The sequence below is a fragment of the Moschus berezovskii genome, chromosome 21, assembly GCF_049115385.1.
Source record: "Moschus berezovskii isolate FMDL1 chromosome 21, NW_MosBer_1.0, whole genome shotgun sequence".
Taxonomy (NCBI): domain Eukaryota; kingdom Metazoa; phylum Chordata; class Mammalia; order Artiodactyla; family Moschidae; genus Moschus; species Moschus berezovskii.
Genome location: NC_142480.1, coordinates 67,738,222 through 67,764,936, shown reverse-complemented (window position 1 = coordinate 67,764,936; position 26,715 = coordinate 67,738,222). Strand labels below are relative to the sequence as shown.

The window sequence follows — 26,715 nt, the reverse complement described above, 5'->3', positions numbered from 1 at the left end:
TTTCTGTTGAGAATGTAAAATTTGCAGTCACTGTGGAAAAAGAGTTTGGTGGTTCCTCAGAAATCTAATGGAGAAGGTAATGGCAACCCACTCCAGCGTTCTTGCCTGGAGAATCCCAGGGACGGGGGAGCCTGGTGGGCTGCCGTCTATGGGGTCGCACAGAGTCGGACACGACTGAAGTGACTTAGTAGCAGCAGTAGCAGCAGCAGCAGCAGAAATCTAAACATAGAATTACCATGTGTGTGCTTGTGCTAAGTTCTGTTAGACTCTCTGTACCCCATGGACTTTAGCCTGCCATGCTCCTCTGTCAGAATAATTACCACGTGGCCTAGCAATTCCACTTCTAAGCATAAACCCAAAAGAAATGAAAACACAGGCTGAAAGAGATACTAGTAACCACTGTTCACTGCAGCAGTATTCACCATAGCTAAACAGTAGAAACAACCCAAGTGACATCAGCAAATGAACAGCTGTTTGTATTGAATACAAACAATGGAATATTACAGTCATAAAAAGGAATTAAGCTCAGATATATGCTACAATATGGATGAAACTCGAAACCTAACAGTAAGTGAAATAAGTGACAGAAAAGGACAGATATCATCAGTTCAGTTCAGTTCAGTCGCTCAGTCGTGTCCGACTCTCCGCGACCCCATGAATCACAGCACGCCAGGCCTCCCTGTCCATCACCAACTCCCGGAGTACACTCAAACCCATGTCCACAGAATCGGTGATGCCATCCAGCCATCTCATTCTCCGTCGTCCCCTTCTCCTCCCGCCCCCAACCTTTCCCAGCATCAGAGTCTTTTCCAGTGAGTCAACTCGTCTCATGAGGTGGCCAAAGTATTGGAGTTTCAGCTTTAGCATCAGTCCCTCCAATGAACATCCAGGATTGATCTCCTTTAGAATGGACTGGTTGGATCTCCTTGCAGTATAAGGGACTCTCAAGAGTCTTCTCCAACACCACAGTTCAAAAACATCGATTCTTCGGCGATCAGCTTTCTTCACAGTCCAACTCTCACATCCATACATGACCACGGGAAAAACCATTGCCTTGACTAGACGGACCTTGGTCGGCAAAGTAATGTCTCTGCTTTTCAATATACTATCAAGGTTGGTCATAACTTTCCTTCCAAGGAGCAAGCGTCTTTTAATTTCATGGCTGCAATCAGCATCTGCAGTGATTTTGGAGCCCAAAAAAACAAAGTCTGACACTGTTTCCACTGTTTTTCCATCTATTTCCCATGAAGTGATGGGACCAGATGCCATGATCTTTGTTTTCTGAATGTTGAGCTTCAAGCCAACCTTTTCACTCTCCTCTTTCACTTTCATCAAGAGGCTTCTGAGTTCCTCTTCACTTTCTGCCATAAGGGTAGTGTCATCTGCATATCTGAGGTTATTGATATTTCTCCCAGCAATCTTGATTCCAGCTTGTGCTTCTTCCAGCCCAGCGTTCCTCATGATGTACTCTGCATATAAGTTAAATAAGCAAGGTGACAATATACAACCTTGACGTACACCTTTTCCTATTTGGAACCAGTCTGTTGTTCCATGACTGGTTCTAACTGTTGCTTCCTGACCTGCATACAGGTTTCTCAAGAGGCAGGTCAGGTGGTCTGGGATTCCCATCTCTTTCAGAATGTTCCACAGTAAAGGACAGATATCATATTAGTCCACTAATGCAAAATATATAGGATTAGAATAGGTAAATTATAAAGGCAGAAGACAGATAAAAGGTTCCAGGGACTGGGGGCATAACAAGGTACAGCTTAATGGTTACAGAGCTGGGGTGATGAAAAGTTTTGGAACTAGATAGTGGTGATGTTTGTAGAACACTGAATGAAATTTATGTCATTAAATTGTACGTTTAAAAATGGCAAAAATGACACTTTTATGTTATACATACTTTAGCATAAGTAAAACAAAAATACTGGCTGACATTCACCACACCAAATGTGGAGGAACCAGAGTTCTAACACACGCTCATGTGGACACAAAATGGTGCGGTCACTTGGGAAAGCAATTAGTAGTCAGCAGTTCTCAGAGAAGTTAAACATACACCCACCACAAAATCCTGCCACTCCACTCCTGCATATTTTATTTATCTAAGAAAAATGAAAGCGCATTTCCATACAAAGACCCAAATGTGAGTTTTCACAGCACCTTGATTTGCAACTACCAAAAATCATAAACAAATCAAATGTCTATCAACAGATGAGTGCATCAAGGTATCTAGTTGGCACACATCTACATAAAGGAACACTACAGGCGACAAACAGAGACAAATTATTATTGCACAGCAACGTGGATCAATCTCAAAATATCCGCACTAGGAGGAAAAGGCCAGAAAAAAAAGCACACACTGTATGGTTCCATTTGCAATTCCCTAGAAAACCCAAAGGAGAAGGAAATGGCAACCCACTCCAGTGTTCTTGCCTGGAGAATCCCAGGGATGGCAGAGCCTGGTGGGCTGCCGTCTATGGGGTCACATAGAGTCGGAGACGACTGAAGCGACCTAGCAGCAGCAGAAAACCCAAAATGATCAATAATGACTAAAAGATTAATGGTGGTCCAGGAACTCAGGGAGGGATGGGAAAGACAGATGACAGCTTCTAGGAGTGACGATGTGTCCACTAACTTGACTGTGGTAATCATTTCCCTGGTATATACATATGTTGTCAAAATTCAAATTGCTCACTTTAAATATGTACAATATATTATATGTTATAACATAATGTATATTATATATATATAATATATATATATCATATTATATAAATAATATATGTTGATTGTACCTCAGTGAAGCAGTTTTTGAAATGAAAGGGCAGAGTTTACAACTGATAATTAAATAGCAAAATCTGGGGATTTTCTGTTTCTAGTGGTATATTAATTTTCCCTAATTTTTAATTTTTTGAATGAGTCTTATAGAGTAGGTAAAAATAACCACTTAATCAGTTGCCTGTCCTTTAGGTACTATACTGTCATCTGACTTCTCTAAGGATACTTTTCATTTTAGGAAAAGAGAAACTGATTTCTGAAAGAAAATAACTTCACTTACTTCATTCTCCAGCAAAATGAACCTGCCCCAATCAAGGGCTTTACTTTTACAAGCTTAAGTTGCCAGTACATGAATTCTTGAAATAAATTATTTTCACTGGGACTCAGCATCATTTCAATTCTAGATCATTAATTTAACATGAACTTGTTTGTTCGCTTCTTGAATATCAGCAGCTGGTAAGCGTGACGCATCCCAGATGACCAAAGCCAGCCAGACCACCCTCAGCAACTCCCTGTCCCTGGGCCCCAGGACTCCCTTCCTCCGGGACCAGCCCTCCAGCTTCCTTCAAGCATCGTGCTACCCGTGCCTCCACCTCCAGCTTCAGCCTACTCTCCATGTCCCTCCAAACCTTTCTGTAACCGGGGCCTTAGCTCAGCTCCCGCTCACGTCTGACCCTCGAGAACACCTACAGCGCAGACCTGCTTAGCACCCAAACAGCGCACTGTCTTTTGCTGAGGATGTGCTGTGTGCCAGGAGCCAGGTCTTAACTTGTCTCCAGTTGCTACAACGTCATGACCGGGAGAGCATTTTTTACCCACTTGGCACAGATGGAGAAACTGGGACGCCCACCGGGCATGGAGCTGGCCCCGCAGAGTACGGCAGGAAGTCCAGCCTCTTTTTCAAAGTATCATCCCCTCCACGTGCTCCTTTTTGCCCCCGAGGTCAGTGGAGTGAAGGGCGCAAAGGGGGCCCCGGTGACGAGGAAGAGCTGTGCCACGCGTGCTGCTCTCACGCGCCTCCTCCATGCCTCCGCCCCAGCAACAACTGGTGTCAGAGCCGTCCCTTCCTCCTCCACGCAGGTCAACAGCAGTGGCCTCGGGGCTTATACTGACGCACACACTTAATGGACTAGCAACACTCACTCTCCTTCTGACCATAACCCTCGTCAGGTGGAAAAACCTGAGCAAGAAAAAGAATCCTCTCTGTTACCCAAGGATCTGAAGTCAGACAGCAATTCTCCTCCCTGCTCCGCCGGCCCCTGGTGGCAACAGGAGCACTTCTGGATCTTTCCTCCAGGGCATAGGACGGAAACTCTCAGCTCCTGCTGAGCAGTCAGCTGGTGGTGCAAGTCACTTAATCCCTGCCAGGTTCCCTTACACGCACAGTCAGTTAGTGAACCTGGGTCCTCTAGATCAAAGCCAAGGAGAGGTGCAAAGCAGAAGGAAGACAGGGGGTACCTGGCACTCAGACAGACGTCTGCTTTTGCAGGGAGCTGGTCACAGGTCTCCAATCGCTCCCGTCACGGATATGTATGGTCCACCACTGACAAGGACGCCAGTGCTCACAGGCTCTCTACCAGCATTGACCTCCAGCGAGATTCACCGCAAGGCAGCAAGTGAGGACCAGAAGTGCTGGGGAGACTCCTTTATAATCTCATCCTGAAATGTTTATCCTCCTTTTAAATATCATCCTGAAATGTTTATCCTCTGTATTCTATGATGCCCCTAAGGCATTAGTACAGTAATAATTTGCCCCACACAACAGCAATGGTTTAACCCAATACAAAGAATTGAACTTGTAAGTAAACTGACAAGTATACATAGCCGTTTGCAGGCAATGGTCACCAACGAGGTGTAGTGACCTAGTTTGGGAACCAGTGACCCTGCAGGGAGGACGAAGGACTGGCAGAGTCCACATGGGAACCCCAAGTCTCTCCTGCACCAATCAAGTGCCTGCCAGCAGATCACAGCATCCTTCCAGGATTCTGCTTCCATCAGGTGAAGTGGGCAGCATGGTAACGCTGCCTCGTGGGTGAGAATGAACAAGGCATCAGCTGTGAGTGGTCACCCTGTAAACAGGCAGTGAAGGCCCATGGGGGTCTAGCCAAGGCAGCCCTTCTGGAGGGGAGTCGACACGCAGAGCAACAAGGCTCCAGAAGAAACCCTGCAGAGGCTCCCAGGCCTTCCTTCCTGGAGGAGGCTCCCGAGACATCCACAGTGCTCCTCCTCTGGGCACGAACCCCTCTGGGCCACCAGGGCCCTTGCACTCAATGCCATCCCCGCCCGTCCTCTGCCGTGAGCAGCTCAGCTCACTGCTGGGGCTGACAGTGCTGCCCCCAAGCCCGGGGCTTCCGAAGTGGCCCAGGGGCTCCTGCCCGCAGCTGCCACACTAGGGAGCACACACCGCTGGCTTCTTTATGCAGGTGCGTGCCACCCTACGTTTAACTTAAATTTCTCCTGCCCAGGTCTACCTTCTGCTGCTCTGTTCCTGACAAAGCTGGGCCTCTGACCGGCATAAAGAGACAGGTGAGGCCTGTCTCGACCAGAGGCTAGGGCCTGGCACATCACTCGCATCGCACTCTGAGTGGCAACGGGCTGCAGCGTCCCTTGTCGCTGCTGCTGCCTTTGTTAAACGGGAGTAGCGATCAACCCAAACCCCCTGGGTCACTGGGGGTCACCCAAGAGGCCACGCTGGGGACCTGGCCCCCAGCAAACGCACCAGTGGGCACTGGAGCTGGACGGGTCATGCCCAGGGCACAGCTGCCTGCCCATTCCTGTCATCTCTCCACCCACAGCACTGCAGGGTCCCTGCCCTTTGTCACGGAAGGCAGTCTCAGAGCAGGGGCAAGAGGGGCCTCGGAGACCTCAGGGTCCAATGATGCCCACTTCTAAATGGCTTGGAGGAAAGTGACTTGGTGAAGGTCTTGAGAACACGTCATGCTCTCACACCCCTCCCGCCAGCGTCACTGACCCCTGAATCTGTTCACCACAACTCCACCCCCGTCCATCTCTCCTGACCTCCTCCTGCGAGAGCCCGGGACAGAGTCCTCTCCCTCAGAAGCAGAAGAGTTCACACTCAAAGCAGGGATCAGGGCTGAAGCACCAGTTCTACAACCGCCTCGCTCTGTCTTTTTACTATTCACACTCTCTACAAGGAAAACCCCCAAGATATGAAGTGAATGTGGGTGGTGGTTAATTTTATGTGCCAACTTGACTGACCACAAGACATTCAGATTAAACATGTTTCTCGATGTATATTTCTGGACGAGACGAGCATTTGCATCACTGAACCTGGTAAAGTAGATGCCTCCCCCAAAGTGGGTGGACATCACCCAACCCACTGACAGCCTGAACACAGAGATATAAACATGGACAGACACATAGACAGACAAAGAGACTACATATAGATGGAAACTGATGCATCCTTCTATCTATCCATCTATCTGTCATCTAGCCTATTGGTTGTTTCTTCCGTTCCGTTCCGTCGCTCAGTCGTGTCCGACTCTTTGCAACCCCGTGGCCTGTAGCCTACCAGGCTTCTCCATCCATGGGATTCTCCAGGCAAGAATACTGGAGTGGGTTACCATTTCCTTCTCCAGGGGGTTGTGGAGAGCCTTAATACAACGCACCATGATCTTTTAGCATCTGTCACTTTTTCTGAGCACTCCCAGAGACCTAGTGAAAGTAAAAGTGTTAGTTATTGAGTCGTGTCCAACTCTTTGTGACCCCATGGACTGTAGCCCGCCAGGCTCCTCTGTCCATGGGATTCTCCAGGCAGCAATACTGGAGTGGGTTGTCATGCCCTTCTCCAGGGGATCTTTCTGACCCAGGGATTTAACCTGGGTCTCCTGCATCGCAGGCAGATTCTTTACCATCTGAGCCACCAGGGAAGCCCCAGGACCTAAGTAAGACACTTTTCAGAAACAGTCTCACGGCCCTGAGAGCACTCAGGGTAGAACAGGCAAAGGCTGGGAAGGGCACCGTTTCTGTAAGCAGTTCTGCCTTTGGTGGTCTCTGCCAAAGGTCTCACTTTTCAGATTCAGCTGACCTAGCTGGTAAAAGTACTGATTTGGGGGCAGGCACCTCATGATGGGAAGACTGCAGGTCACTGTGTATCTGTCTGCGCGCGCGCGCGTGCACACACACACACACACACACACACGTGTGCATTTATGTTGGTCACAGGGGTGTGCCGTGTGCCTAGAGCTTGTCCTTACATTCTAAACTGTAAAAGCCAAGAATGCTTGTTATACACATTATTAACAGTCTTGTGTTGCAATATTTCTGGAGGCCTCAGAGGACAGGGCTGACCCGAAACTCGCCCAGGGACAGAGCCTGAGAGGAGGCGGGAACCATGAGCAGAGGAAGCCCCCAAGACTGCAGGGCACACCTCAGGGAGGACCTGGGCACCAAGCAAGGAGGCCTGGGATGTGCTGGGGATGTCATCTCAAAGCACAGGGAAACTTACATTCCCACATGTAAAACAGACGGCCAACGGGAACGTGCTGTATGTCTGGGGGAACTCAAAAAGGGGCGCTGTGTCAGCCTAGAGGGGTGGGATGGGGCGGGAGATCGGAGGGGGTTCAGGAGAGGGGGAAACATGCATACCTATGTTGAGGTCTGACAGAAATCAAAATTCTGTAGAGCAATTATCCTTCAATACAGAATAAATTTAAAAAAGCCCTGGTGCATCAGAAAGTGTCCCTTCGGAGAAGGCGGCAGCAGGCAGCGTCTGAGCGGGTGGGCAGTAGGCAGGTAGCCGCGGGGGAAGTGGCGCCCTGACCCGGCGCCATCGGCTGACTCCAGGGGTGGCGCCCTCACCTGGGAAGGGTGGGAAGAGGCTGCCAGGGCCGGAAGCCCAGGGCCCCGCACTCGCTGTGCCAGGGCTGAGCCCAGAAGGCACTGCTCAGAGCAAAGGGCAGAGCAAGTCAGGCCCAGAGGGGCTCCGGCCCATGGACCGAGCAAGCAGTGCAAACAGCACCTCTGAGACCCATCTATCGTTCACTCATGGGCATTCACTCATCAGAGGCACTCACTGGCACATCTATTGTGGAAGGTGATTTGTAACTTAAAAAAAAAGTGTCAACTAGTGAATTACTGAAATATCTGCTTCCATCAGGAGTACAAGAGGAACACAGAAACGGATTATCATCTTACTCGGGCTGGAAAACAGAGGAAATAAAAATAGAAAACTAAGTATGTCCACATGCAAATCAGTACCGCTTGGCTTCTCAAGACTTCAATCCCCCAGTGATGTTGTCAAAATGAGATCCTGCCTCTGTGGGGCTGACAGGCCTAGTACTCGGCATTTCTCCCTAGCCTAAGACTCCACCCACCAACCTCTGGACCAGAACCTAGGAACACAAGGGATTACACGCAAATATGATAGTTTTTCTGATGTAAACATTGGTGCACTGTGGGCTTCCAGGACCAAGGATGCCGTATCTGGTGATCTTAGCCATCCTTAACTTCTGACAGCTGAGACACATGGGTCACTGCCAAGGACACCCCATATGTGATACTGGAAACCACTGGGCACTGCCCTCAGACGCAAGCGGCCCAAGAGCTCCCAGCTCCAGCCTGCCAATTGCAGAGGATAGCTCTGCAGCACGACTGGCACATGCCTGTGACGAGGCTGTGGACATAAATAAAGTCTTGTTTCTTATTTTCCTTTTGCAAGCTGGGCCTTTACAGCCATCCTAGTATTTTAGGTGAAGCATCTCCAAAGATGAGAGATGCTGAAGAGATCAAGAAGAGATGGAAAGAATACATGGAAGAACTGTACAAAAACTATCTTAATGAATTGGATAAGGCGATGGTGTGGTCAGTCACCCACAATCAGACATTCTGGAGTGTGAAGTCAGGAGGGTCTCAGGAAGCACTGCTGTCAGTAAAGCTAGTGGATGTGATGACATTCCAGTAGAGCTATTAAAATCCCTAAAAGATGATGCTATCAAACTGCTGCACTCAATATGTCAGCAAATCTGGGAGACCCAGCAGTGGGCACAGGACTGGAAAAGGTCAGTCCTTACACCAATTTCCAAGAAGGGCAGTACCAAAGAATGTGCTAACCATCGGACAATTGGACTCATCTCCCATAGTAAGGTCATGCTTAAAATCTTGCATGCTAGGCTTCAGCATTACATGAAACAAGAACTTCCAGACGTCCAAGCTGGGTTTAGGAAAGACAGAGGAACCAGAGATGAAATTGCCAACATTAGTTGGATCATAGAGAAAGCAAGGGAATTCCAGAAAAACATTTACCTCTGTTTCGTCAACTATGCTAAAGTCTTTGACTGTGTGAATCACAATAAATTGTGGAAAACTCTTAAAGAGAAGGGAATACCAGACCATCTTACTCGTCTCCTGAGAATCCTGTATGCAGGTCAGGAAGCAACAGTGAGAACCCTGCCTGTATGGAACATCCAATTGGTTCAGGAATGAGAAAGGAGTACGACAGGGCTGTCTGCTATCACCTTGTTAGTTTAACTTACACAGTCAGCACATCATGAGAAAGGCTGGACTGGATGAGTTACAAGCTGGAATTAAGATAGGCGGGAGAAACATCAACAACCTTCAGTTCAGTTCACTAGCTCAGTCATGTCCGACCCTTCACGACCCCTTGGACTGCAGCACGCCAGGCTTCCCTGTACATCACCAACTCCCGGAAATTCAGGTCCATTGAGTTGGTGATGCCATCCATCCATCTCATCATGTCGTCCCCTTCTCCTCCCGCCTTCAGTCTTTCCCAGCATCAGGGTCTTTTTCAAGGAGTCAGTTCTTCTCATGAGGTGGCCAAAGTACTGGAGCTTCATCTTCAGCATCAGTCCTTCCAATGAATATTCAGAACTGATCTCCTTTAGGATGGACTGGTTGGATCTCCTCGCAGTCCAAGAGACTCTCAAGAGTCTTCTCCACCACCATAGCTCAAAAGCATCAATTTTTTGGTGCTCAGCTTTCTTTATAGTCCAACTCTCACAGCCATACATGACTACTGGAAAAACCATAGCTTTGACTAGACAGACTTTTGTTTGCAAAGTAACGTCTCTGCTTTTTAATATACTATCTAGGTTGGTCATAACTTTTCTTCCAAAGAGCAAGCGTCTTTCAATTTCATGGCTACAATCACCATCTGCAATGATTCTGGAGCCCAAGAAAATAAAGACTGCTACTGTTTCTCCATCTATTTGCCATGAAGTAATGGGCCTGGATGCCATGATCTTAGTTTTTTGAATGTTGAGTTTTAAGCCAGCTTTTTCACTCTGCTCTTTCACTTTCATCAAGAGGCTCTTTAGTTCTTCACTTTCTGCCATAGGGTGGCGTCATCTGCACATCTGAGGTTATTGATATTTCTCCCAGCCATCTTGATCCCAGCTTGCACTTCATCCAACCCAACATTTCGCATGATGTACTCTGCATATAAGTTAAATTAGCAGGGTGACAATACACAGCCTTAATGTACTACTTTCCCAGTTTGGAACCAGTCTGTTGTCCCATATCCGGTTCTAAGTGTTGTTTCTTGACCTGCAACCAGATTTCTCAGGAGGCAGGTAAGGTAGGTGGTCTGGTATTCCCGTCTCTTGAAGAATTTTCCACAGTTTGTTGTGATCTACACAGTCAAAGACTTTGGCGTAATCAATAAAGCAGAAGTAGATGTTTTTCTGGAATTCTCTTGCTTTTTCTATGATTCAACTGATGTTGGCAATTTGATCTCTGGTTCCTCTGCCTCTTCGAAATCCAGCTTGAACATCTAGAAGTTCATGGTTCATGTACTGTTGAAGTGAACCACCTCAGATATGTGAATGATACCACTCTAATGGCAGAAAGTGAAGAGAAACTAAAGAACCTCTTGATGATGGTGAAGGAAGAGAGTGAAAAAGCTGGCTTAAAACTAAACAGTAAAGAAATTAAGATCATGGCATCTGGCCCCATAACTCCATGGCAAATAGAAGGGGAAAAGGTAGAAGCAGTGACAGATTTCCTCTTCTTAGGCTCTAAAACCACCACAGATGATGACTGCACCCATAAAATCAGAAGATGATTGCTTCTTGGCAAGAAAGCTATGACAAACCTAGACTGTGTTAAAAAGCAAACACATCACTTTGCCGATAAATGTTCATTTGGTCAAGATTATGGTCTTCCCAGTTGTCATGTACAATTGTAAAAGCTCGACCATAAATAAGGCAGAGTGCTGAAGAATCGATGCCTTAAAACTGTGGTGCTGGAGAAGACTCCTGAGAGTCCCTTGGACAGTGAGGAGATCAAACCAGTCAATCTTAAAGAAATCAATCCTGAATATTGGAAGGACTGATGCTGAAGCTGAAGTTCCAGGATTTTGGCCACCTGATGAGAAGAGCCAACTCATGGGGAAAGTCCCTGATGCTAAGAAAGATCAGGGCAAAAAGAGGGCAAAAAGGGCATCAGAGGATGAGATGGCTGGATGGCATCACTGATGCAATGGACATGAACTTGGGGAAACTCCCAGAGTTGGTGAGAGACAGGGAAGCCTGAAGCACTGCAGTCCATGGGGTCACAGAGAGTTGGACACAACTGGGCAACTGAACAATGAACAGCATTTCTAGAAAGCCCTGGTGGTTCTGCAGACCCTGGTGATGACGCTGGCAATGCAGCACGGGGCGTGGCCTCTGCTGAGCTCATCACCACAGCTCCTAGGCTGCAGGTAGAGCCCCAACATTCCCCAGCACATGAGGCCAGCATCCTCCCTTCCTCTGCAGAGTACCTGCCAACAGCTGCAATATGTGAACAAGGATTCCTTCTAAAAACTGGGGCTTCCCCTCTGAAGCATGTAGCCCTGCCCTGTGAGGCGGTCAGGAGCAGCCCCCAGGATGCTGTGTGTCTAACCCACTCCTGTGCTCCTGAACCAGGAAGGTAGGTTAAAGCTACAGACCCTGCATCCCAGACCCACAGGCCTGGACTCCATGCCACACCCAGGCCCCCTCAGGACCCCACACAACCCCCGCCAGCATGAGTGCTCTCCAGCTTTCTCCCGCCACTCTGGACTCATTGAGCTCAAAGCAATGCCTCCCACTTGGGACAGACCTGTTGGGTCTATTATGAGGCTCTTCTGCACACAGAGGCCCACAGGGGCTGCGCCTGCCCACCTCAGAGGCCTTCCAGGGCAGCCACGGGCAGGGGCAGGAGGGGAGGAGGACTTGATGCCGCGCCCATCTTGCAGGTGCTGAAACTGAGACCTGAGAGATTATATGACCTTCTTGGGTCACCAGCCAGGAGGTGCAGAACCCAAAGCCTGATCCCCACAGCACTCCCTGCAGCTGAGCCTGCCCAGGCATCCTTCGTGGACGAACTGCCCACAGCATGTTCCTTCCCAGCCCCTCTGAGGACCGTGGCCCCTCCTAGAGCAGGCTCTCCTCTGAGTCAGGAAGACGGGGTGGGGGGAGCCAGCCACCACCTGTCGGGTGAAAAGCTGGCATGTCAGGAAGACATGTGCCGCTTCGCAGGCCACGGAAGGTCGGCATCACTTCTACTCTGTGGACTGAGGGGCTGGAGCCTGCAGTGGGCCTCTCCAGCCCTGCTCGCCTCGCCTGTAACCGGGTTTTCCTTAGAGAGTCCTGGGGGACAGGGCAGGCAGGGCTGACACACGCAGAGGAGCACAGGCCTGGGGTCACCCCCTGAGGAGCACCGGCAGAGCTGGGTCCACCGGGCTAGGAGGGTGGGCGGCGCCTCGGCCGCTTCAGTCAGGCCGCAGTCTGCTGTGACTGCGCCCCAGCCACAGCGCAGCTCACCCAGCCTGCCGGCCCTGAGGGAAGCGGTGCTTTCTGCCTTCATCACGGTGCCCAGCACACGGAGTGCCGCGTCTGTGCACAAGGAGCCTTTCAGCGCCTGCGCGTGCTCCTGGCTCCTCACCAGCACCTGGGCCCCACCCGCTGTGTGTGTGTGTGTATGTGGGGGGGTGGTCCTCCCAGCTCCCCATCAGCACCTAGACCCCACCCCGTGTGTGTGTGTGTGTTGGGGGGTGGTCCTCCCAGCTCCCCATCAGCACCTGGACCCCACCCCGTGTGTGTGTGTGTGTGTGTATGCGGGGGGGTGGTCCTCCCAGCTCCCCATCAGCACCTGGACCCCACCCCGTGTGTGTGTGTGTGTGTATGCGGGGGGGTGGTCCTCCCAGCTCCCCATCAGCACCTGGACCCCACCCCCCGTGTGTGTGTGTGTGTGTGTGTGTGGGGTGGTCCTCCCGGCTCCCCATCAGCACCTGGACCCTTCGGAGGCAGAGCCTTCTCGCAGCCCCAGAACCCCAGAGGTCACCGTCCACTGGCCTGCCCAGGACCCCGTGCTCAAGCAGGCCTCCTGGAGTGACGTGAGGGACAAGGGCACAGCCTGGTGAGGGGCACACCCCAAGGTCCCCCAAAACACCTGGCCAGGTTTTTGGCAACACATCAAAGCAGCAGAACTGCCACCAATCAAACCTTGAGTGGAGCCCCTAGATACAAGTGTGCTGTACACCTCTGTCTCCTGTACCTGTGCGCTTGTACAGAGAGACACATACAGAGAAACACGCCGCGTTCTGCCCCTGGCTTCTTGGCGTCAGCAGTTTCCTTAGCCCGTCTGCTCCACCACAGAGCACATTCTAGTCGGGTATTTGGACAGTGATCAGTTTCCTTCCTGAGGTTCCGACCTGGGGAGCTGTCCCTTGACTTCACCGCGATGCCCCAAAGTGCCTGCCTCACCGCGGCCTTTTGAGCCAAGCGCCAGGGTGAAGACTGCAAGGTCACTTGTCTGTGACTCCCGCTCCGGCACTGCAGCCGCCACCGTGCCCAGGGCCGACCTCAGGGGAGAGAGGTGCAAGACCCTCTCTCTGCTGCACCGGGAAGGAGCGAGCAGGGCCTGCCAGGTACCATCTGGGGAGCGTGGATCCAGCCCTCACAGGCCAAGCGCAGGAGCCGGAGCCGCAGAGGTGCAGGAAGGGGCTGCAGGGCCAGCCGTGAGCCAGGACAGGGACACCCAGCTCTCTGGACCCGCCATCTCCTCTGTGAGAGAGGAAGGCAGTGTTCTCATCTCAGGGCCCTGGGAACCTTGGGGAGCACAGAGAGTCCAGTGTCTCCCCCCACCCCAGGCAGGCAGAGTGCTGGGGTTCCATGCACCCCCAGGGTGGGTCCAGGTCATCCAGAGTACAAAGTGGTTCAGTGCTGGCCAGGTGAGCTGCAGAGACCACCACCCCAGGCATGTCACTGGCAGAGTTCCCAGTTCTGCAAGCAGGAGAAGGGAGGGGAGGTGCTCTCTTTCAGAGGCACGAATTCGGGACAGACCCGACGGGACAGCCCACACATGCCCAAAAAGGCCCTGGGTGTCCCCACGGAGGGTGACACCTCGTGAGGGGCTGCATCCCAGTGGGAGTCGGGCCTGGTGCTGCAGAAGCTTCAGACCGGGGCGGCCCTCTGCCCTCAGGAGGGTCAGCCCAGTGGGCACCCTGCGCGGGCGGAGACGGCTGGGGGTGGCTGGCCTGGGACTGAGTGCAGCACGGAGGAGCCGTGATGGGTGGGGGGCTGCAGAGCGCTCCTTGGGACCGTGGGGCTGGTACAAGAAGGAGGGGTATCCAGGCCACCCGCTCTTGCCACAGCAGCTCAGTGCGGACCTTTTCTCTGAAAGGTGCAATCAGTGGACCAAACAGCTGCCTCTGCTTAGAATAAAAGCAAACATCTTTTTTGCCTCTCAAGCCACAGGAGTGGAGTCAGAAGCACATGCTCCAAACCGGGCAGGAAGCCCAGCTGGGCCCTGTATGGCGCTGCCACCGCGGGACCCCAGACTCACCTTGCCCAACCAGATGATGGCCATGCTACCCCCACCCCAACCCAGAGGCTGCCCACAGCACAGCCCAGGCCTCCTTATCCGGAACCTTCCACAGCACTGGCCCGGGCTCCCTGAGGGCGGCCCTGCACCCCGCCTGCCCTCTGCCCGCGCTAAAGTCAAGAGGCTGGGCCGCGCTGTGTGCCACAGGGGATCTGGGTGACTCAGGGGTCTCTGGGCCTCCCTGGAGAGAATCAGGAGCAGCAGTGACAGAGAGGCCTGGTACATGCTGAGCGCTGGGATAGAGCCCGCTGGGACCACCACGCAGAGCTGGGGGTGCAGGCAGGCTCCTCACAGGAAGGGTCACAACTCTCTGACCACTGACAGGGCCCCCCTGGTCCCGCGGTCTGTGGGGCCAGCATCTCCTGTCCACAGGTGGGCAGGCGGTGTCACAGACTCCCAGCTTCCCAGGGGCACGGTGTGCAGGATAGCGCCCCTCCCTGAATCCAAGCCCCCCGAGGCTCTGGTCTCTCTGGTGCTTGAGACAGAAGTCCTACCTGAGCTCCGGGGCCCCGCCCTGCGGGCACAACTTCCCTGTGTGCCTTGGCCCGCACAGCCTGCCTGCAGAGTGTCCACGCAGGGCGCCACACTCGGGACCCTCCAGGGGGTCTCCAGGGCTGAGGGCGGACGCCCCTCAGTCTCGCCTTCGCAGCCTCACAAAGTCCATCCTCACAAGACTTCCCGCCTGATGGTCAAGGTTCCAGAATGCTCGACCAAGGCCGGATGACTGAAGCAGCCGTTTGAAGTTCCTTCCAAAACAAGCCTAGGTCTGCAGGCCTTTGAAGCTGGCCTTCTTCACCACCCAAAAGGGCCCATGTCTAATCACCAGCAGGAGGAGCTGCTGAAAAGTCACTCGTCAGAAGTGCGTGAGAGAAAATGCTTTCCTTTTTTCTCGAAGACACGAGACTCACACAAGGATGTTTGTCTGCATTAGCATCAAGTGTGTGTGTGCAGACAACGAAGTTTTGGACCAATTCTAAACTTACAGAAATCCACACAGATGCAGCTCAGAGCCCCCCCTCTGGAAGAGAAAGGAGGATTCCTGGTCGCTAGCAATGACACGCTTTTAGAGGGGGCAGGGAAGGGAAGGCATCCAATCACAGCTGCTACTTAGCAAGCGGCTCTACTGGAAACCAACAAACTTCAGCCTGACCTCAGCTGGGCGACAACACCCATCAGTCCCTCTAGGTTGAATCCCACTGCCGTCTGCAGCACGGGTTACTCACTGGCACTGCTGGGAAAGCCCCAGTGTATGTATATGTTTTAAACCCAGTGTATGTATATGGTTTAAACCCAGTTTAGATGTCAAAAGCATGGTTTCATCCACACCCAAGTGGGTTACAGTGTAGCACAGCACCCCTCCGCTTACAGACAGACCCCCTGCAAGTTAGGCTGGGACCTGGGACCCTTTGCTGCAGTGCCTGCACCTGAATAAATGTTTCCTCAAGCTACAAAATATCAAGAAGCTATAAGTTACAAAAATTATGGACAAATTATGCACAAGATGCAAAAAGACCAAAAAAAAAAAAAATCCCCACCAATCAACTGCCACGTCTAAAGAGCCAGCAGCAAAACACGGGGTTGGGACAAAAGCAGGGTACTATGTCCCTGCACGCAGCACCACCGAAGGGTTGGCAAACCAGCTGGGCTACCACTTCAGACTGAACCCTGGACACATCCCCCCCCACCGCCCCCGCCACATAGGAAGCAACGTACTGGGAGCAGCTTGCCCTGCACCCCTCGACGGAGCAGAGGGGCCTGTTGCTTGTTCTCACCCCCACTGCTGCAGCAGGGGCTCCAGTGAAGACTGGCCTGGGTTTGGTGTCCGGCCTCTTTTAATTTTCTCTTGACTGGGGAAGGTCAAGAACCCTGGTGGGCCTGGTTCACAGGACACCGCGATGACCATGCAGAGGTGGATGCGGACCCCTGCTTTGTTCGCATGCATGGGGGGGCCAGACGCTCAGAAGCACTCTCACCGGTGCAGGAACCGAGCACTGCCTTCCATGGAGGAGCCCACGCAGACGGAAGGCTTTATATAACTTCCCCTATAATTGTTGCTGAAATGAGGAACTAGACTCTTGTTTTATATAAACCACATTTAATTAATCACAAACTCTTATTGATCTTGCTCTTTAAATATTTCCTAAGTATAACTCATCTTGTTCATCTCCACAGTTATTGTTCTAATTTTAGGTCATCACCATTTCTTTACTAGATTATTGCAGTATTACCCTATTGGTTTCCTTGCCTTTTAAAAAAATTAATTAATTTATTTTAATTGAAGGCTAATTACTTTACAGTATTGTGGCAGTTTTGCCATACACTGACATGAATCAGCCATGTGGGTGTACATGTGTCCCCCCTCTTGAACTCCCCTCCCACCTCCCTCCCCATTGCATCCTTCAGGGTCATCCCAGAGAACCAGCTTTGAGCGCCCTGTTTCATGCATTAAACCTGGACTGGCTATCTATTTCACATATGGTAATACACATGTTTCAATGCTATTCTCTCAAATCATCCCACCCTCGCCTTCTCTCACAGAGTCCAAAAGTCTGTTCTTTATATGAGTCTCTTTGCTGTCTTGCATATAGGATCATCATTACCATCTTTCTAAATTCCATATATGTGCGTTAATGTATTAGTGTTTTTTCTTTCTGACTTACTTCACTTTGTATAATAGGCTCCAGTTTCATCCACCTCATTAGAACTGATTCAAATGCGTTCTTTTTAATGGCTGAGTAATACTCCATTGTGTATATGTACCAAAGCTTTCTTATCCATTCGTCTAAAGATGGACATCTAGGTTGCTTCCATGTCCTGGCTATTATAAACAGTGCTGCAATGAACATTGGAGGACATGTGTCTCTTTCAATTCTGGTTTCCTCAGTGTGTGTGCCCAGCAGTGGGATTCCTGGGTCATATGGCAGTTCTATTTCCAGTTTTTTGAGGAATCTCCACACTGTTCTCCACAGTGGCTATACCAGTTTGCATTCCCACCAACAGTGTAAGAGGGTTCCCTTTTCTCTGCACCCTCTCCAGCATTTATTATTTGTAGACTTTTGGATAGCAGCCATTCTGACCGGCATGAGATGGTACCTCATTGTGGTTTTGATTTGCATTTCTCTGATTATGAGTGATGTTGAGCATCTTTTCAACATCTTTTCAGCATCTTTTCAACATGTTAGCCATCTGTATGTCTTCTTTGGAGAAATGTCTGTTTAGTTCCTGGGCCTGTTTTATGATTGGGTCATTTATTTTTCTGGAATTGAGCTGCATGAGCTGCTTGTATATTTTTGAGATTAATTCTTTGTCAGTTGCTTCATTTGCTATTATTTTCTCCCATTTTGAGGGCTGTCTTTTCACCTTGCTTATAGTTTCCTTCATTGTGCAAAAGCTTTTAATTAGGTCCCATTTGTTTATTTTTGCTTTTATTTGAAATGAGGAACTAGACTCTTAAACATTCAGAAACAAAAGAAGGTTATCACAAAAAATTCAAATGCTGTGGCAACTGGTCTCATGTTGTGGGAGAAGGGATCTTCCTCTTGTCAGGAGCTCTTCTCAGAAAACAAGGGAAAGGGAGAGACCGCAGGCATGACACCCCATCAAGAAATAAACTGCCTCACCACACACTGTGCAGAGATTGGGTTTCCTGGGCCCCACTTCCTAATGCATTCAGGGAACAGAGATGCTCAACAATCAGGCCCCTCAGTGAGCTCCTGTAGGTCAACATGCTGCTGGAACACTACACTTCAGCCCAGGAAAGAATCCTTTTCCCTCTCCTCGAAGGCAGTCAAAAGTGGTAACGGTAACTTGGACACGCTCAGATCATCTTGCTTTATTCTTTGGGACACACACTTTGCACAGACACACTCTCAGACACACATACAAGCCTACACACACAGCTACATGCACATCCATTTTCACTTATGAGGAGGAACTTATGACAACTGGAAAGATCTCACATCGCCAGTTCCTGCTGGTAAAGAAATTCCTGCTCCAGAAACACACATGCACGGCCTCAAACTTTTTTCAATCACTGATGTAATTCAACTACATTTAGAAAAACTGAAAATAGATTAAATTATTTTTTCAATGAAAACACACAAAAAACACTTCACATTGTACAGCACCATAAATAGAACAAAAACCTTATAGCTTTAGTTATCGTTTTTCTAGGATAAGAAATAACTACTTCCAACCGTACAAAAAACACAAATTTAAATGAACACAATGTTGAAGTTTTTATATTCTGTAACAATATCTTTTACGATTAATCCTCCACATAAGCATAATATTATCAGTTTCCTGCCATTCAGCTGTTTTCATTAAGATTACAGTGTTTCACTCTCTGTAAAGTCTGCTTTGTTAGACCACGGGTTCAAGTCAAAAAATCCACGGCAAAGTCACCAGGATTAGAAACCAAAGCATCTTACTATACAATCAAATTGACATTCCCCATTAATCAAATACAGTTGATAGTGTAAAACATGGCATGTCTCAGATAATTATATTACCTACCTAACTGAATTGCTTTGAATATCCATACTTGCTAGAATTAAAATTTGAGTCCAAATATAGTTATTCTCAAAATAATTTTCTTTCTCAAAGTCTTTCTTCTTACCTATTTAATATCCTTTAACAAAAGTATGTGCTTGTTAAATTTGAGAATAAAAATGTCCCACAGTACATACATACAATGGAATATTGCTCAGCCATTAAAAAGAATGAAATAATACCATTTGCAACAGCATGGATGGACCCACAGATTGTCATACTGAGTGAAGTCAGACAGAGATGGACAAATATCACACAACACCCCTTATATGTGTGGAATCTAAACAGAAACGACACAAACCACTTGCTTGCAAAACAGAAAGGGACTCACAGAGAACACACTTACAGTTGCCAGCATAAAGGGTGGGCAGAGGGACAGGGAGTTCGGGATGGACATGGGCACACTGCTCTACTTAAGACGGATAACCGACAAGGACCTACTGTACGGCACATGGAATTCCGCTCGATGTTATGTAAAGCCTGGATGGAGGGGAGTTTGGGGGAGAATGGATACTTGAATATGTATGGCTGAGTCCCTTCACAGTTCACCTGAAACTCCCACAATACTTCATCAGCTGCAGCCCAATACAAAATAAAAAGTTTTCAAAAAGATAAAAATAAAGCTGAACAGATAGACAAGCATTAAAAAAAAATGTCCCATAGAATAAATTATGAGCTTAATGACTACACTTCATGGTAAAAGAAAACCATGAATCTTTCTGTTAAGGCTTGGTATCAACTGATCCAATTAACACACCCAGCCAGCTGTCTTTGTTTTCCATTTGGATGACAGATGGTTTCCTTCTTCAGTCTCACAGCAGAGAATGTAGCTAATTTGAAGGCTATTGGAAAAGCTTAAGGAAAAAGAAACTTTGTTGCAAGAACTATATCACAAACCACCTTTTCACCCCTAGTTTTCCTACTGTAGAGATAATTTGGGGAGCATGTGCAGGTAGAAACAAAAAATATTAATTTTGTTTCCTCATATTTGGAATTTTGGTTATCCTTCTCAGCTCCTTGAATTTTATCAAGTAGCTTGGGGGAGGAGAAGGAACTGGCAACCGACTCCAGTGTTCTTGCCTGGAGAATCCCAGGAACGGGGGAGCCTGGTGGGCTGCCGTCTATGGGGTCACACAGAATCGGACATGACTGAAGCGACTTAGAAGCAGCAGCAGCTTGGGGGAGGACGGCCTCTCCCTCTTAAAGGAAACTCAGCTTTGTCACTGCCTCAGAGAGTCCGGCACCCAATGCTGGTGGGATTTTAGACGAATCTATGTGCGTAAGTGGAAGGAAAGCCACATCACTGATTTAGGGTTAGGATCCGTGCCAGTCTGGACATTAGGGGGAGGATGGATACATTTATATTTAAGTATATGTATACTTAAGGAGAAGGAAATGGCAACCCACTCCAGTATCCTTGCCTGGAAAATCTCATGGACACAGGAGCCTGGTGGGCTGCAGTCCATGGGGTCGCAAAGAGTTGGGCACGACTGAGCGACTAACACTTACTTACTTACTATATGTATACTTAAAAAGCACTACTTTTTAAGGTAGTGCTTCTCAGACTTTTTCCAGCCTAGGAAATTCCACACTGATGTCATCAGGAGCACGTGCCAGGCACACATGCACACACATATGCACATACCCACACACGCCTGGGCAGGGCAAACTTGGGCAGGCTCGTGGGTTCAGATCTTCCTACAGCTCTCACAATCAGGGCTCCACACTGCAGGAAGCAGATGGGCCCGTGGGTGTGGGCAACGATCCCACAGGTCCATCCAAGAGACAAACCAGAGGAATGTTTTTTCCCAGGAAACTAGCCCACACGAAGTCCTCTCCCGGACAGCCCCTCCCTGACTCTAATATGTCTTCCGTGCCTCGGGGCCCCACCCTCTGCCAAACTCCACCACCAGGCACGCGGGGGCCCGACTGCTGCTTTATCCCCAGTAGTAGCTCTGGTCCATCTCTGCGCGATTTCCTTGCTCACCACGAGGGGAAAGAGGTTTGCCTGTTTTGATGGGTTCCTAGAATGGCATTTAACATATAAGAGGTGCTCAGTAAATATTTGCTAAAAGAATGAAACATCACAAAAGTGAGTCTGTAAAAAAAAAATGATCGCTGTGAAATCATCAGCCTAAGGAATTCCTCGTTTTGCAGAAGTGACTGTGCGAATATCACAGATGCAGTTGCACAGGCAGGACTGCAAGACCGAGATGAACGTGTGGGATGGAGGGACAGGTGCCCAGACAGACAGGGCTGGAGCAGCCCATGTGGCCAGACCCGGGGGCACCAGACTCTCCCAAGTCAAGCGGCGGAGGAGCGGGCCTTGGTAGAATCTCGACTTCCCGTTATTTCTTGTCTATAAAAGCATACAACATCATTACCTCACAATTTATATTTAAAAATATGATTTGGAAAGGTTCGCAGCACTACGAACAGGAGAGGCACGGTGAGGTCTGACTCCCAGGAAGCTGGAGCAAACGTGAGTTGCTGGGACAGCTCGTGATCAGCTGTGGAGTCCCTTTTATTTCGTGGATAATGCCAATTTGACAGTTTGACCCACACTTCTTTTTTTTCATTTTTCGTTTGCAGGATCTTAGTTCCCCAACCAGGGACTGAACCACTGGGCTCTCTGCAGTGAAAGCACAGAGTCCTAACCACAAGGGAACTTCCATGACCCCAACATTAAACCAAATGTTCATTTTGAAGTGCCAGATATCTACGCTTCCTTCTCCAGAGCCGAGACGGCTGGGTGGCTGGAGGTGTCTGGGTGCCCTGTCCTTTGACCAGGGGATCTGGGCAGGCCACACGTGCACCCCACCTCACTGCCATCATGCTGGGCTTCCAGCCTCTGAATTCTGTACGATTTGGCGAACACTCCTCAGTAACTACAATGCTGAGTCCGCCTCTGAGGCATCATCTGCCCTGTGTCGCTGCCTGAAACACTCCCTGGCTCCAGGACCCTCCCATCCTCGCCTCCAGAACGCGGTTCACGGCCTCTTTCTGGACGCCTCCCCGGCCTTCTGGAACGCCCTTTCCCAGCCCGTCCCCTCAAGGGCGTCTCCTCGCTGCTCAAGTGTCGAGTGTCTGCCGGCAAGCAGGCCTGGGTCCTCTCGGGCCCAGGCCCACTGCCTTAAATGCCCAGACCCTTCAGCGTGTGGACCACTTTCCTCTTTCTCGGCGTCCTTCCTGGCAAACAAGCTCTTCATAACTGACTTCAGAAACTGGAAAGGGTGGGAAGAGGAGCCACCTCTCATTGTCAGCGAGGGCGGGGGAGGTGCCAGCCGTTAGCTCAGTGCATCTGTCCTCCGGGACTCTCAGCTCGGGGGACCGGGACCCAAGCCCACTCTGCTGCCCCCAGCACTCCATCCTGAGCCCTCTCATGCACAGGCCTGGGACCCCCAGGGCTGCTGTTCAAAGAGTCACCTCTGGCGGTCGTTCACAGCAGCAGTGGGAGTCACACACAGAGCGGGGCATTCCCAGCACCCAACTCCAGCAGCACCTGCCCCAGCATCGCGAAGTCATCATTCCCAGCACCTCTCAGCGGATGGCACCTGCCCCAGCATCTCGAAGTTACCACACCCAGCACCTCTCAGAGGACGGCAACTGCCCCGGCATCCCAAAGGCATCATGCCCAGCATCTCTCAGCGATGGCACCTGCCCCAGCATCCCAAAGTTACCATGCCCAGCACCTCTCAGCGGAAGGCTTCCCTGTCTCCGTGAGGGCTGACCCCCTGGAACAGGCCTCAGTAGCTTTCCAGCCATCCCACGAGGGACAGCCACAAACTTGGCCATGAGAACAAGGCTCAGCTTCAGGGCCTCTTCCCTGGATGCTGTCTCAGCCCCAGGACCACTGGCTGTTCTGTCAGCCCTTCTGCATTCTGGGGAGTCATTTTACTTCTTACTGTGCAGCCCCCATGGGGAATTCTTTCTTTACATCAAACTTGCCCTAAATCAGGTGTGGTTTCTACCTCCTCACTAGACCCTGGTGGATGCACCCAGACCCTACATGATTGTCAAGGCTCTCTCTTATTCTTCACCTAAGTTTTTCAAATAACTCTAATTTAAGCTCCCCTAGGGAACTCCTAGAAAATCCCATGGATGGAGGAGCCTGATAGGCTGCAGTCCGTGGGGTCGCTAAGGGTCGGACACGACTGAGCGATTTCACTTTCACTTTTCACTTTCACACATTGGAGAAGGAAATGGCAACCCACTCCAGTGTTCTTGCCTGGAGAATCCCAGGGATGGGGGAGCCTGGTGGGCTTCCGTCTATGGGGTCGCACAGAGTCGGACACGACTGAAGTGACTTAGCAGCAGCAGCAGCAGGGAACTCCACTTCTAACAGAGCTGTCATCAACCTGGGACAGTATTACTGTGTATTGGACAGGAATATGCTTTTCACCTGCCTGAGATGCCAGCTGACTTCATCTGTGAAAACCTCACCTCAAATCACGGGACTGAAATGTTTCTGACATTGCAGTGTTACAGCTGAACCTTAGTTTTCCAATTGTCAGGCTTCCTTGGGGAAGTTCATATATTTCAGAATAATATAAATAAAGAAAAATTCAGGTACCATAAATATGCCTCTGGACATTAGGGAAATAAGGGGAGAAAAAAAACAGAAAGGGGGAAAAATATACTAATAATAGGGACTACAGTGTGCATATTGAAGAATCTGGGTGCTAATAAAGAACCTTTTTTTTTTTTAATATAAATCAAAACGGTTCAGGTTCCTAATTTTGGCCATTTTGATCAGGTTATGGCTCAGCTCCACTGGCCTCCGCAGGCACACACAGGTCCTACGCAGGTAAGTCAAGGACGCATCTGTCTGTGGCCAACCTGGAATTTCAACATCCAATCCATCTTACATATTACACGTCTGTACAAAGCACCGGAGATCAGTAAGGTGTTCCAGCTTTCGTTTGGGGAAAAAAGTGGGTTGAGGAGGCCTTTAGATATTACTGAGTTTAGCAGCTGAACAAACTAGATGATAGGAAACAAAGTCACTTGGGAGAGCTGACCAAGGAGGTGCACCTACCTGGCTCTGCCCCTCTTGCCATCCAAACAGATCCATTCTGCTCTCCAGTTCCGCAGTTTCACCAGATCGTCCCACAGGGTCTGAGCTTTCATCCATTAGATGCTCAGGTGCGTCTGTTTATGTTACACACACCTTCTGCACACGCTGGCCGCTCCTCCAGGATGGAACTGGAGGCTGTGTGGTCACCACCTCCCTCCAATCCAAACCCATCCTTGCTGACCTCAGGGGTGGTTCCCACGCTGGGCTGGACCCTGAAGAGGGCTCAGGAACTGTGGGCTTTGGGGACCTGGGTTAGGCCCAGGAATCTGGCAGCCTCAGAGCAGAGGCACACAGGCCCTGGGGGAATGCAGGGCAGAGGAAGCTCAGCCTGTGCACTTACTACCAAACCCTGGACCATGATCAATGTGGAAGCTAAAGCGCACTGGACGGGCCAGTACTGGGCCCCGAGGGTCCCCAGTGAGCCCTGCCATCAACTCTTCTGATCTGGGAGGAGACAATCCCTTTTTTAAAAATATCATTTTTAACGTTTATGTATGCTTTGCCTCATTGCAAGAAAGATTTGAAGCAACTCACAGAAACATTCTTGGCACAAAAGGAGCCTGCAAAAAGGAAACCAGGGTGGTGGATGGGAGCAAGGGCACAACGGTCTGGACATGGTGAGGATGTCGGTGTCCACAGGAGGCGAGTGGGCCTCAGGCTCAGAAGTCCTGCCACCAGGGCCGGAGGGGGCCCCAGGGCGTGGGTGGCTGTCTGGCCCTTTGCAAGTGTGTCAAGGTGGGCACAGCAGCCAAGGGCAAACGGCACGGACACTTGCAGCGGAAGCCAGGGAAGCCCCCCAGCCACTCTGTACGATGAACACTGCACCGCAGATGCCAACAGGGCCCCAGGGACACCCCGGGCTATAAAACAAGCCAACTACTCCAGAACCCCTCGGTGCTGACTCTAAGGCCTGGCTCCCCTGGAGGATCTCATGAAGACAGGGCAATGACAAAGGAAGAGACCCCCCAGAGTGGCGGCCTTCCTGAAACGGAGGCGCGCATCCTCTCAGGCACTTCAACCTTCCTTCCTTGATGGCACGGCCCTCATGTGCAGAGACAGGTGTCAGAACCAGGGCCGCCACGATCCTGATCACGCTCCCTGCCGGCCCCTGGGGTCGGCGCCCTGTCTGCTCTGCAGAGGCCTGGGGGGCGACCGAGGAGGGAGCCTCCTGAAGGCTCTGACTTTTCAGCCACCGGCTACTGCTGGGTACCGGGGCTGGTCCCGGCCCGGGTTCTACCTCTCAGTCCTCACAGGCCTCGCATTTCTGAGCTGGACTGACGTTCGGCCCAGACAGGATCCAGTTAGAGACAGTGACGCAGACGGACCCTGGGGGGTGCGGGTGACCTCAGACACACCCCTGAGGAGAGGAATTCCTCAGCCACCTGCTGCGGCCAGGTCGCTACTTCTGCTGCGTCACAACAAGAGCCCCGGGCCGACAAGCGCCAACAGTCGGCCAGGCCCAAGTGTTCCCGGTGACGTGAAGGCCACTCCGAGGAGAGAAGTGGACGTGGCCGCAGAGTCACAGGGCCGGCCCGCCTGCTCCCCGCCCCCGGGCAGTCTCAGCTCGCGGGCGGCGGGCCACCGCCCCTCGGCCCCACCCCACAGCGGACCTGCTCTCACAGGAGCGCAACGCGCCCGGGGGCCCCGGGGGAGACACGGCGGGATGCGGTGCCCGGGGGCCCCGGGGGAGACACGGCGGGATGCGGTGCCCGGGGGCCCCGGGGGAGACACGGCGGGATGCGGTGCCCGGGGGCCCCGGGGGAGACACGGCGGGATGCGGTGCCCGGGACGCGCCAGGTCACTTACGAGCTCGGAGAAGCCGCGGACCACCTGGCGCCGCTTCAGGTTGGTCTCCCCGTCCAGGCTGGCGGTCTCGATGTGGCACAGCCCGTCGGGGTCGCTGGAGGACAGCAGCAGGATGTCGGCGGGGACGGTCTCATTGCAGCGGAGGCGCACGAAGTCTCCCACGCGGATCTCCTTCCAGAACCGGTTCACGTACTGCTCCTCCTCCCTGGCAAAGACACGGCCGTGAACAAGGCTGGCGGAGGCCAACCGCGGGAGGCGCGTCTGGGTGGCGGGCCCACGCAGCTCGGCGGAAAAATTTACATAATAAGAAGTGCTGAGGACCCCCTGCTGGCACAGCAGGCAAGAATCCGCTGGCCGATGCAGGGGACACGGGTTCAATGCCTGGTCCAAGAAGATTCCACACGCCACAGAGCAACCTAGGCCAGTGCGCCGTGACCGAGTTTCCTGTGCTCCGCAACAAGAAGCCCGTGTACTGCAATGAACACCTCCCCCTCCCGCAGACGCAACTACAGAAAGTCTGCACACAGCAACAAAGACCCAGGGCGACCAAAAATTAATTTTTATTTTGAAAAGAGAAACATTTGAAAAGAAGATTCCTGAAGGCCATATCCAGCGTAACTCCAATTACGTGAAATATCTAGAACAGGCATCCATGGCAATAAAATATGGATTCA

At 50.9% G+C, this 26,715-nt stretch overlaps 1 protein-coding gene across 4 annotated transcripts in view; it reads right to left on the bottom strand.

The window, feature by feature from the left end:
- The window catches only part of ATP10A (ATPase phospholipid transporting 10A (putative)), a 192,894-nt gene that overhangs the window by 87,181 nt on the left and 78,998 nt on the right, over nucleotides 1-26,715 (bottom strand). For all 4 annotated transcript variants that reach the window (XM_055417670.2, XM_055417669.2, XM_088829724.1 and 1 more), the window contains exon 2: nucleotides 26,042-26,246. In XM_055417670.2, the coding sequence (XP_055273645.1) occupies nucleotides 26,042-26,246 (205 nt within the window). The remainder of the gene's footprint in view (nucleotides 1-26,041; nucleotides 26,247-26,715) is intronic.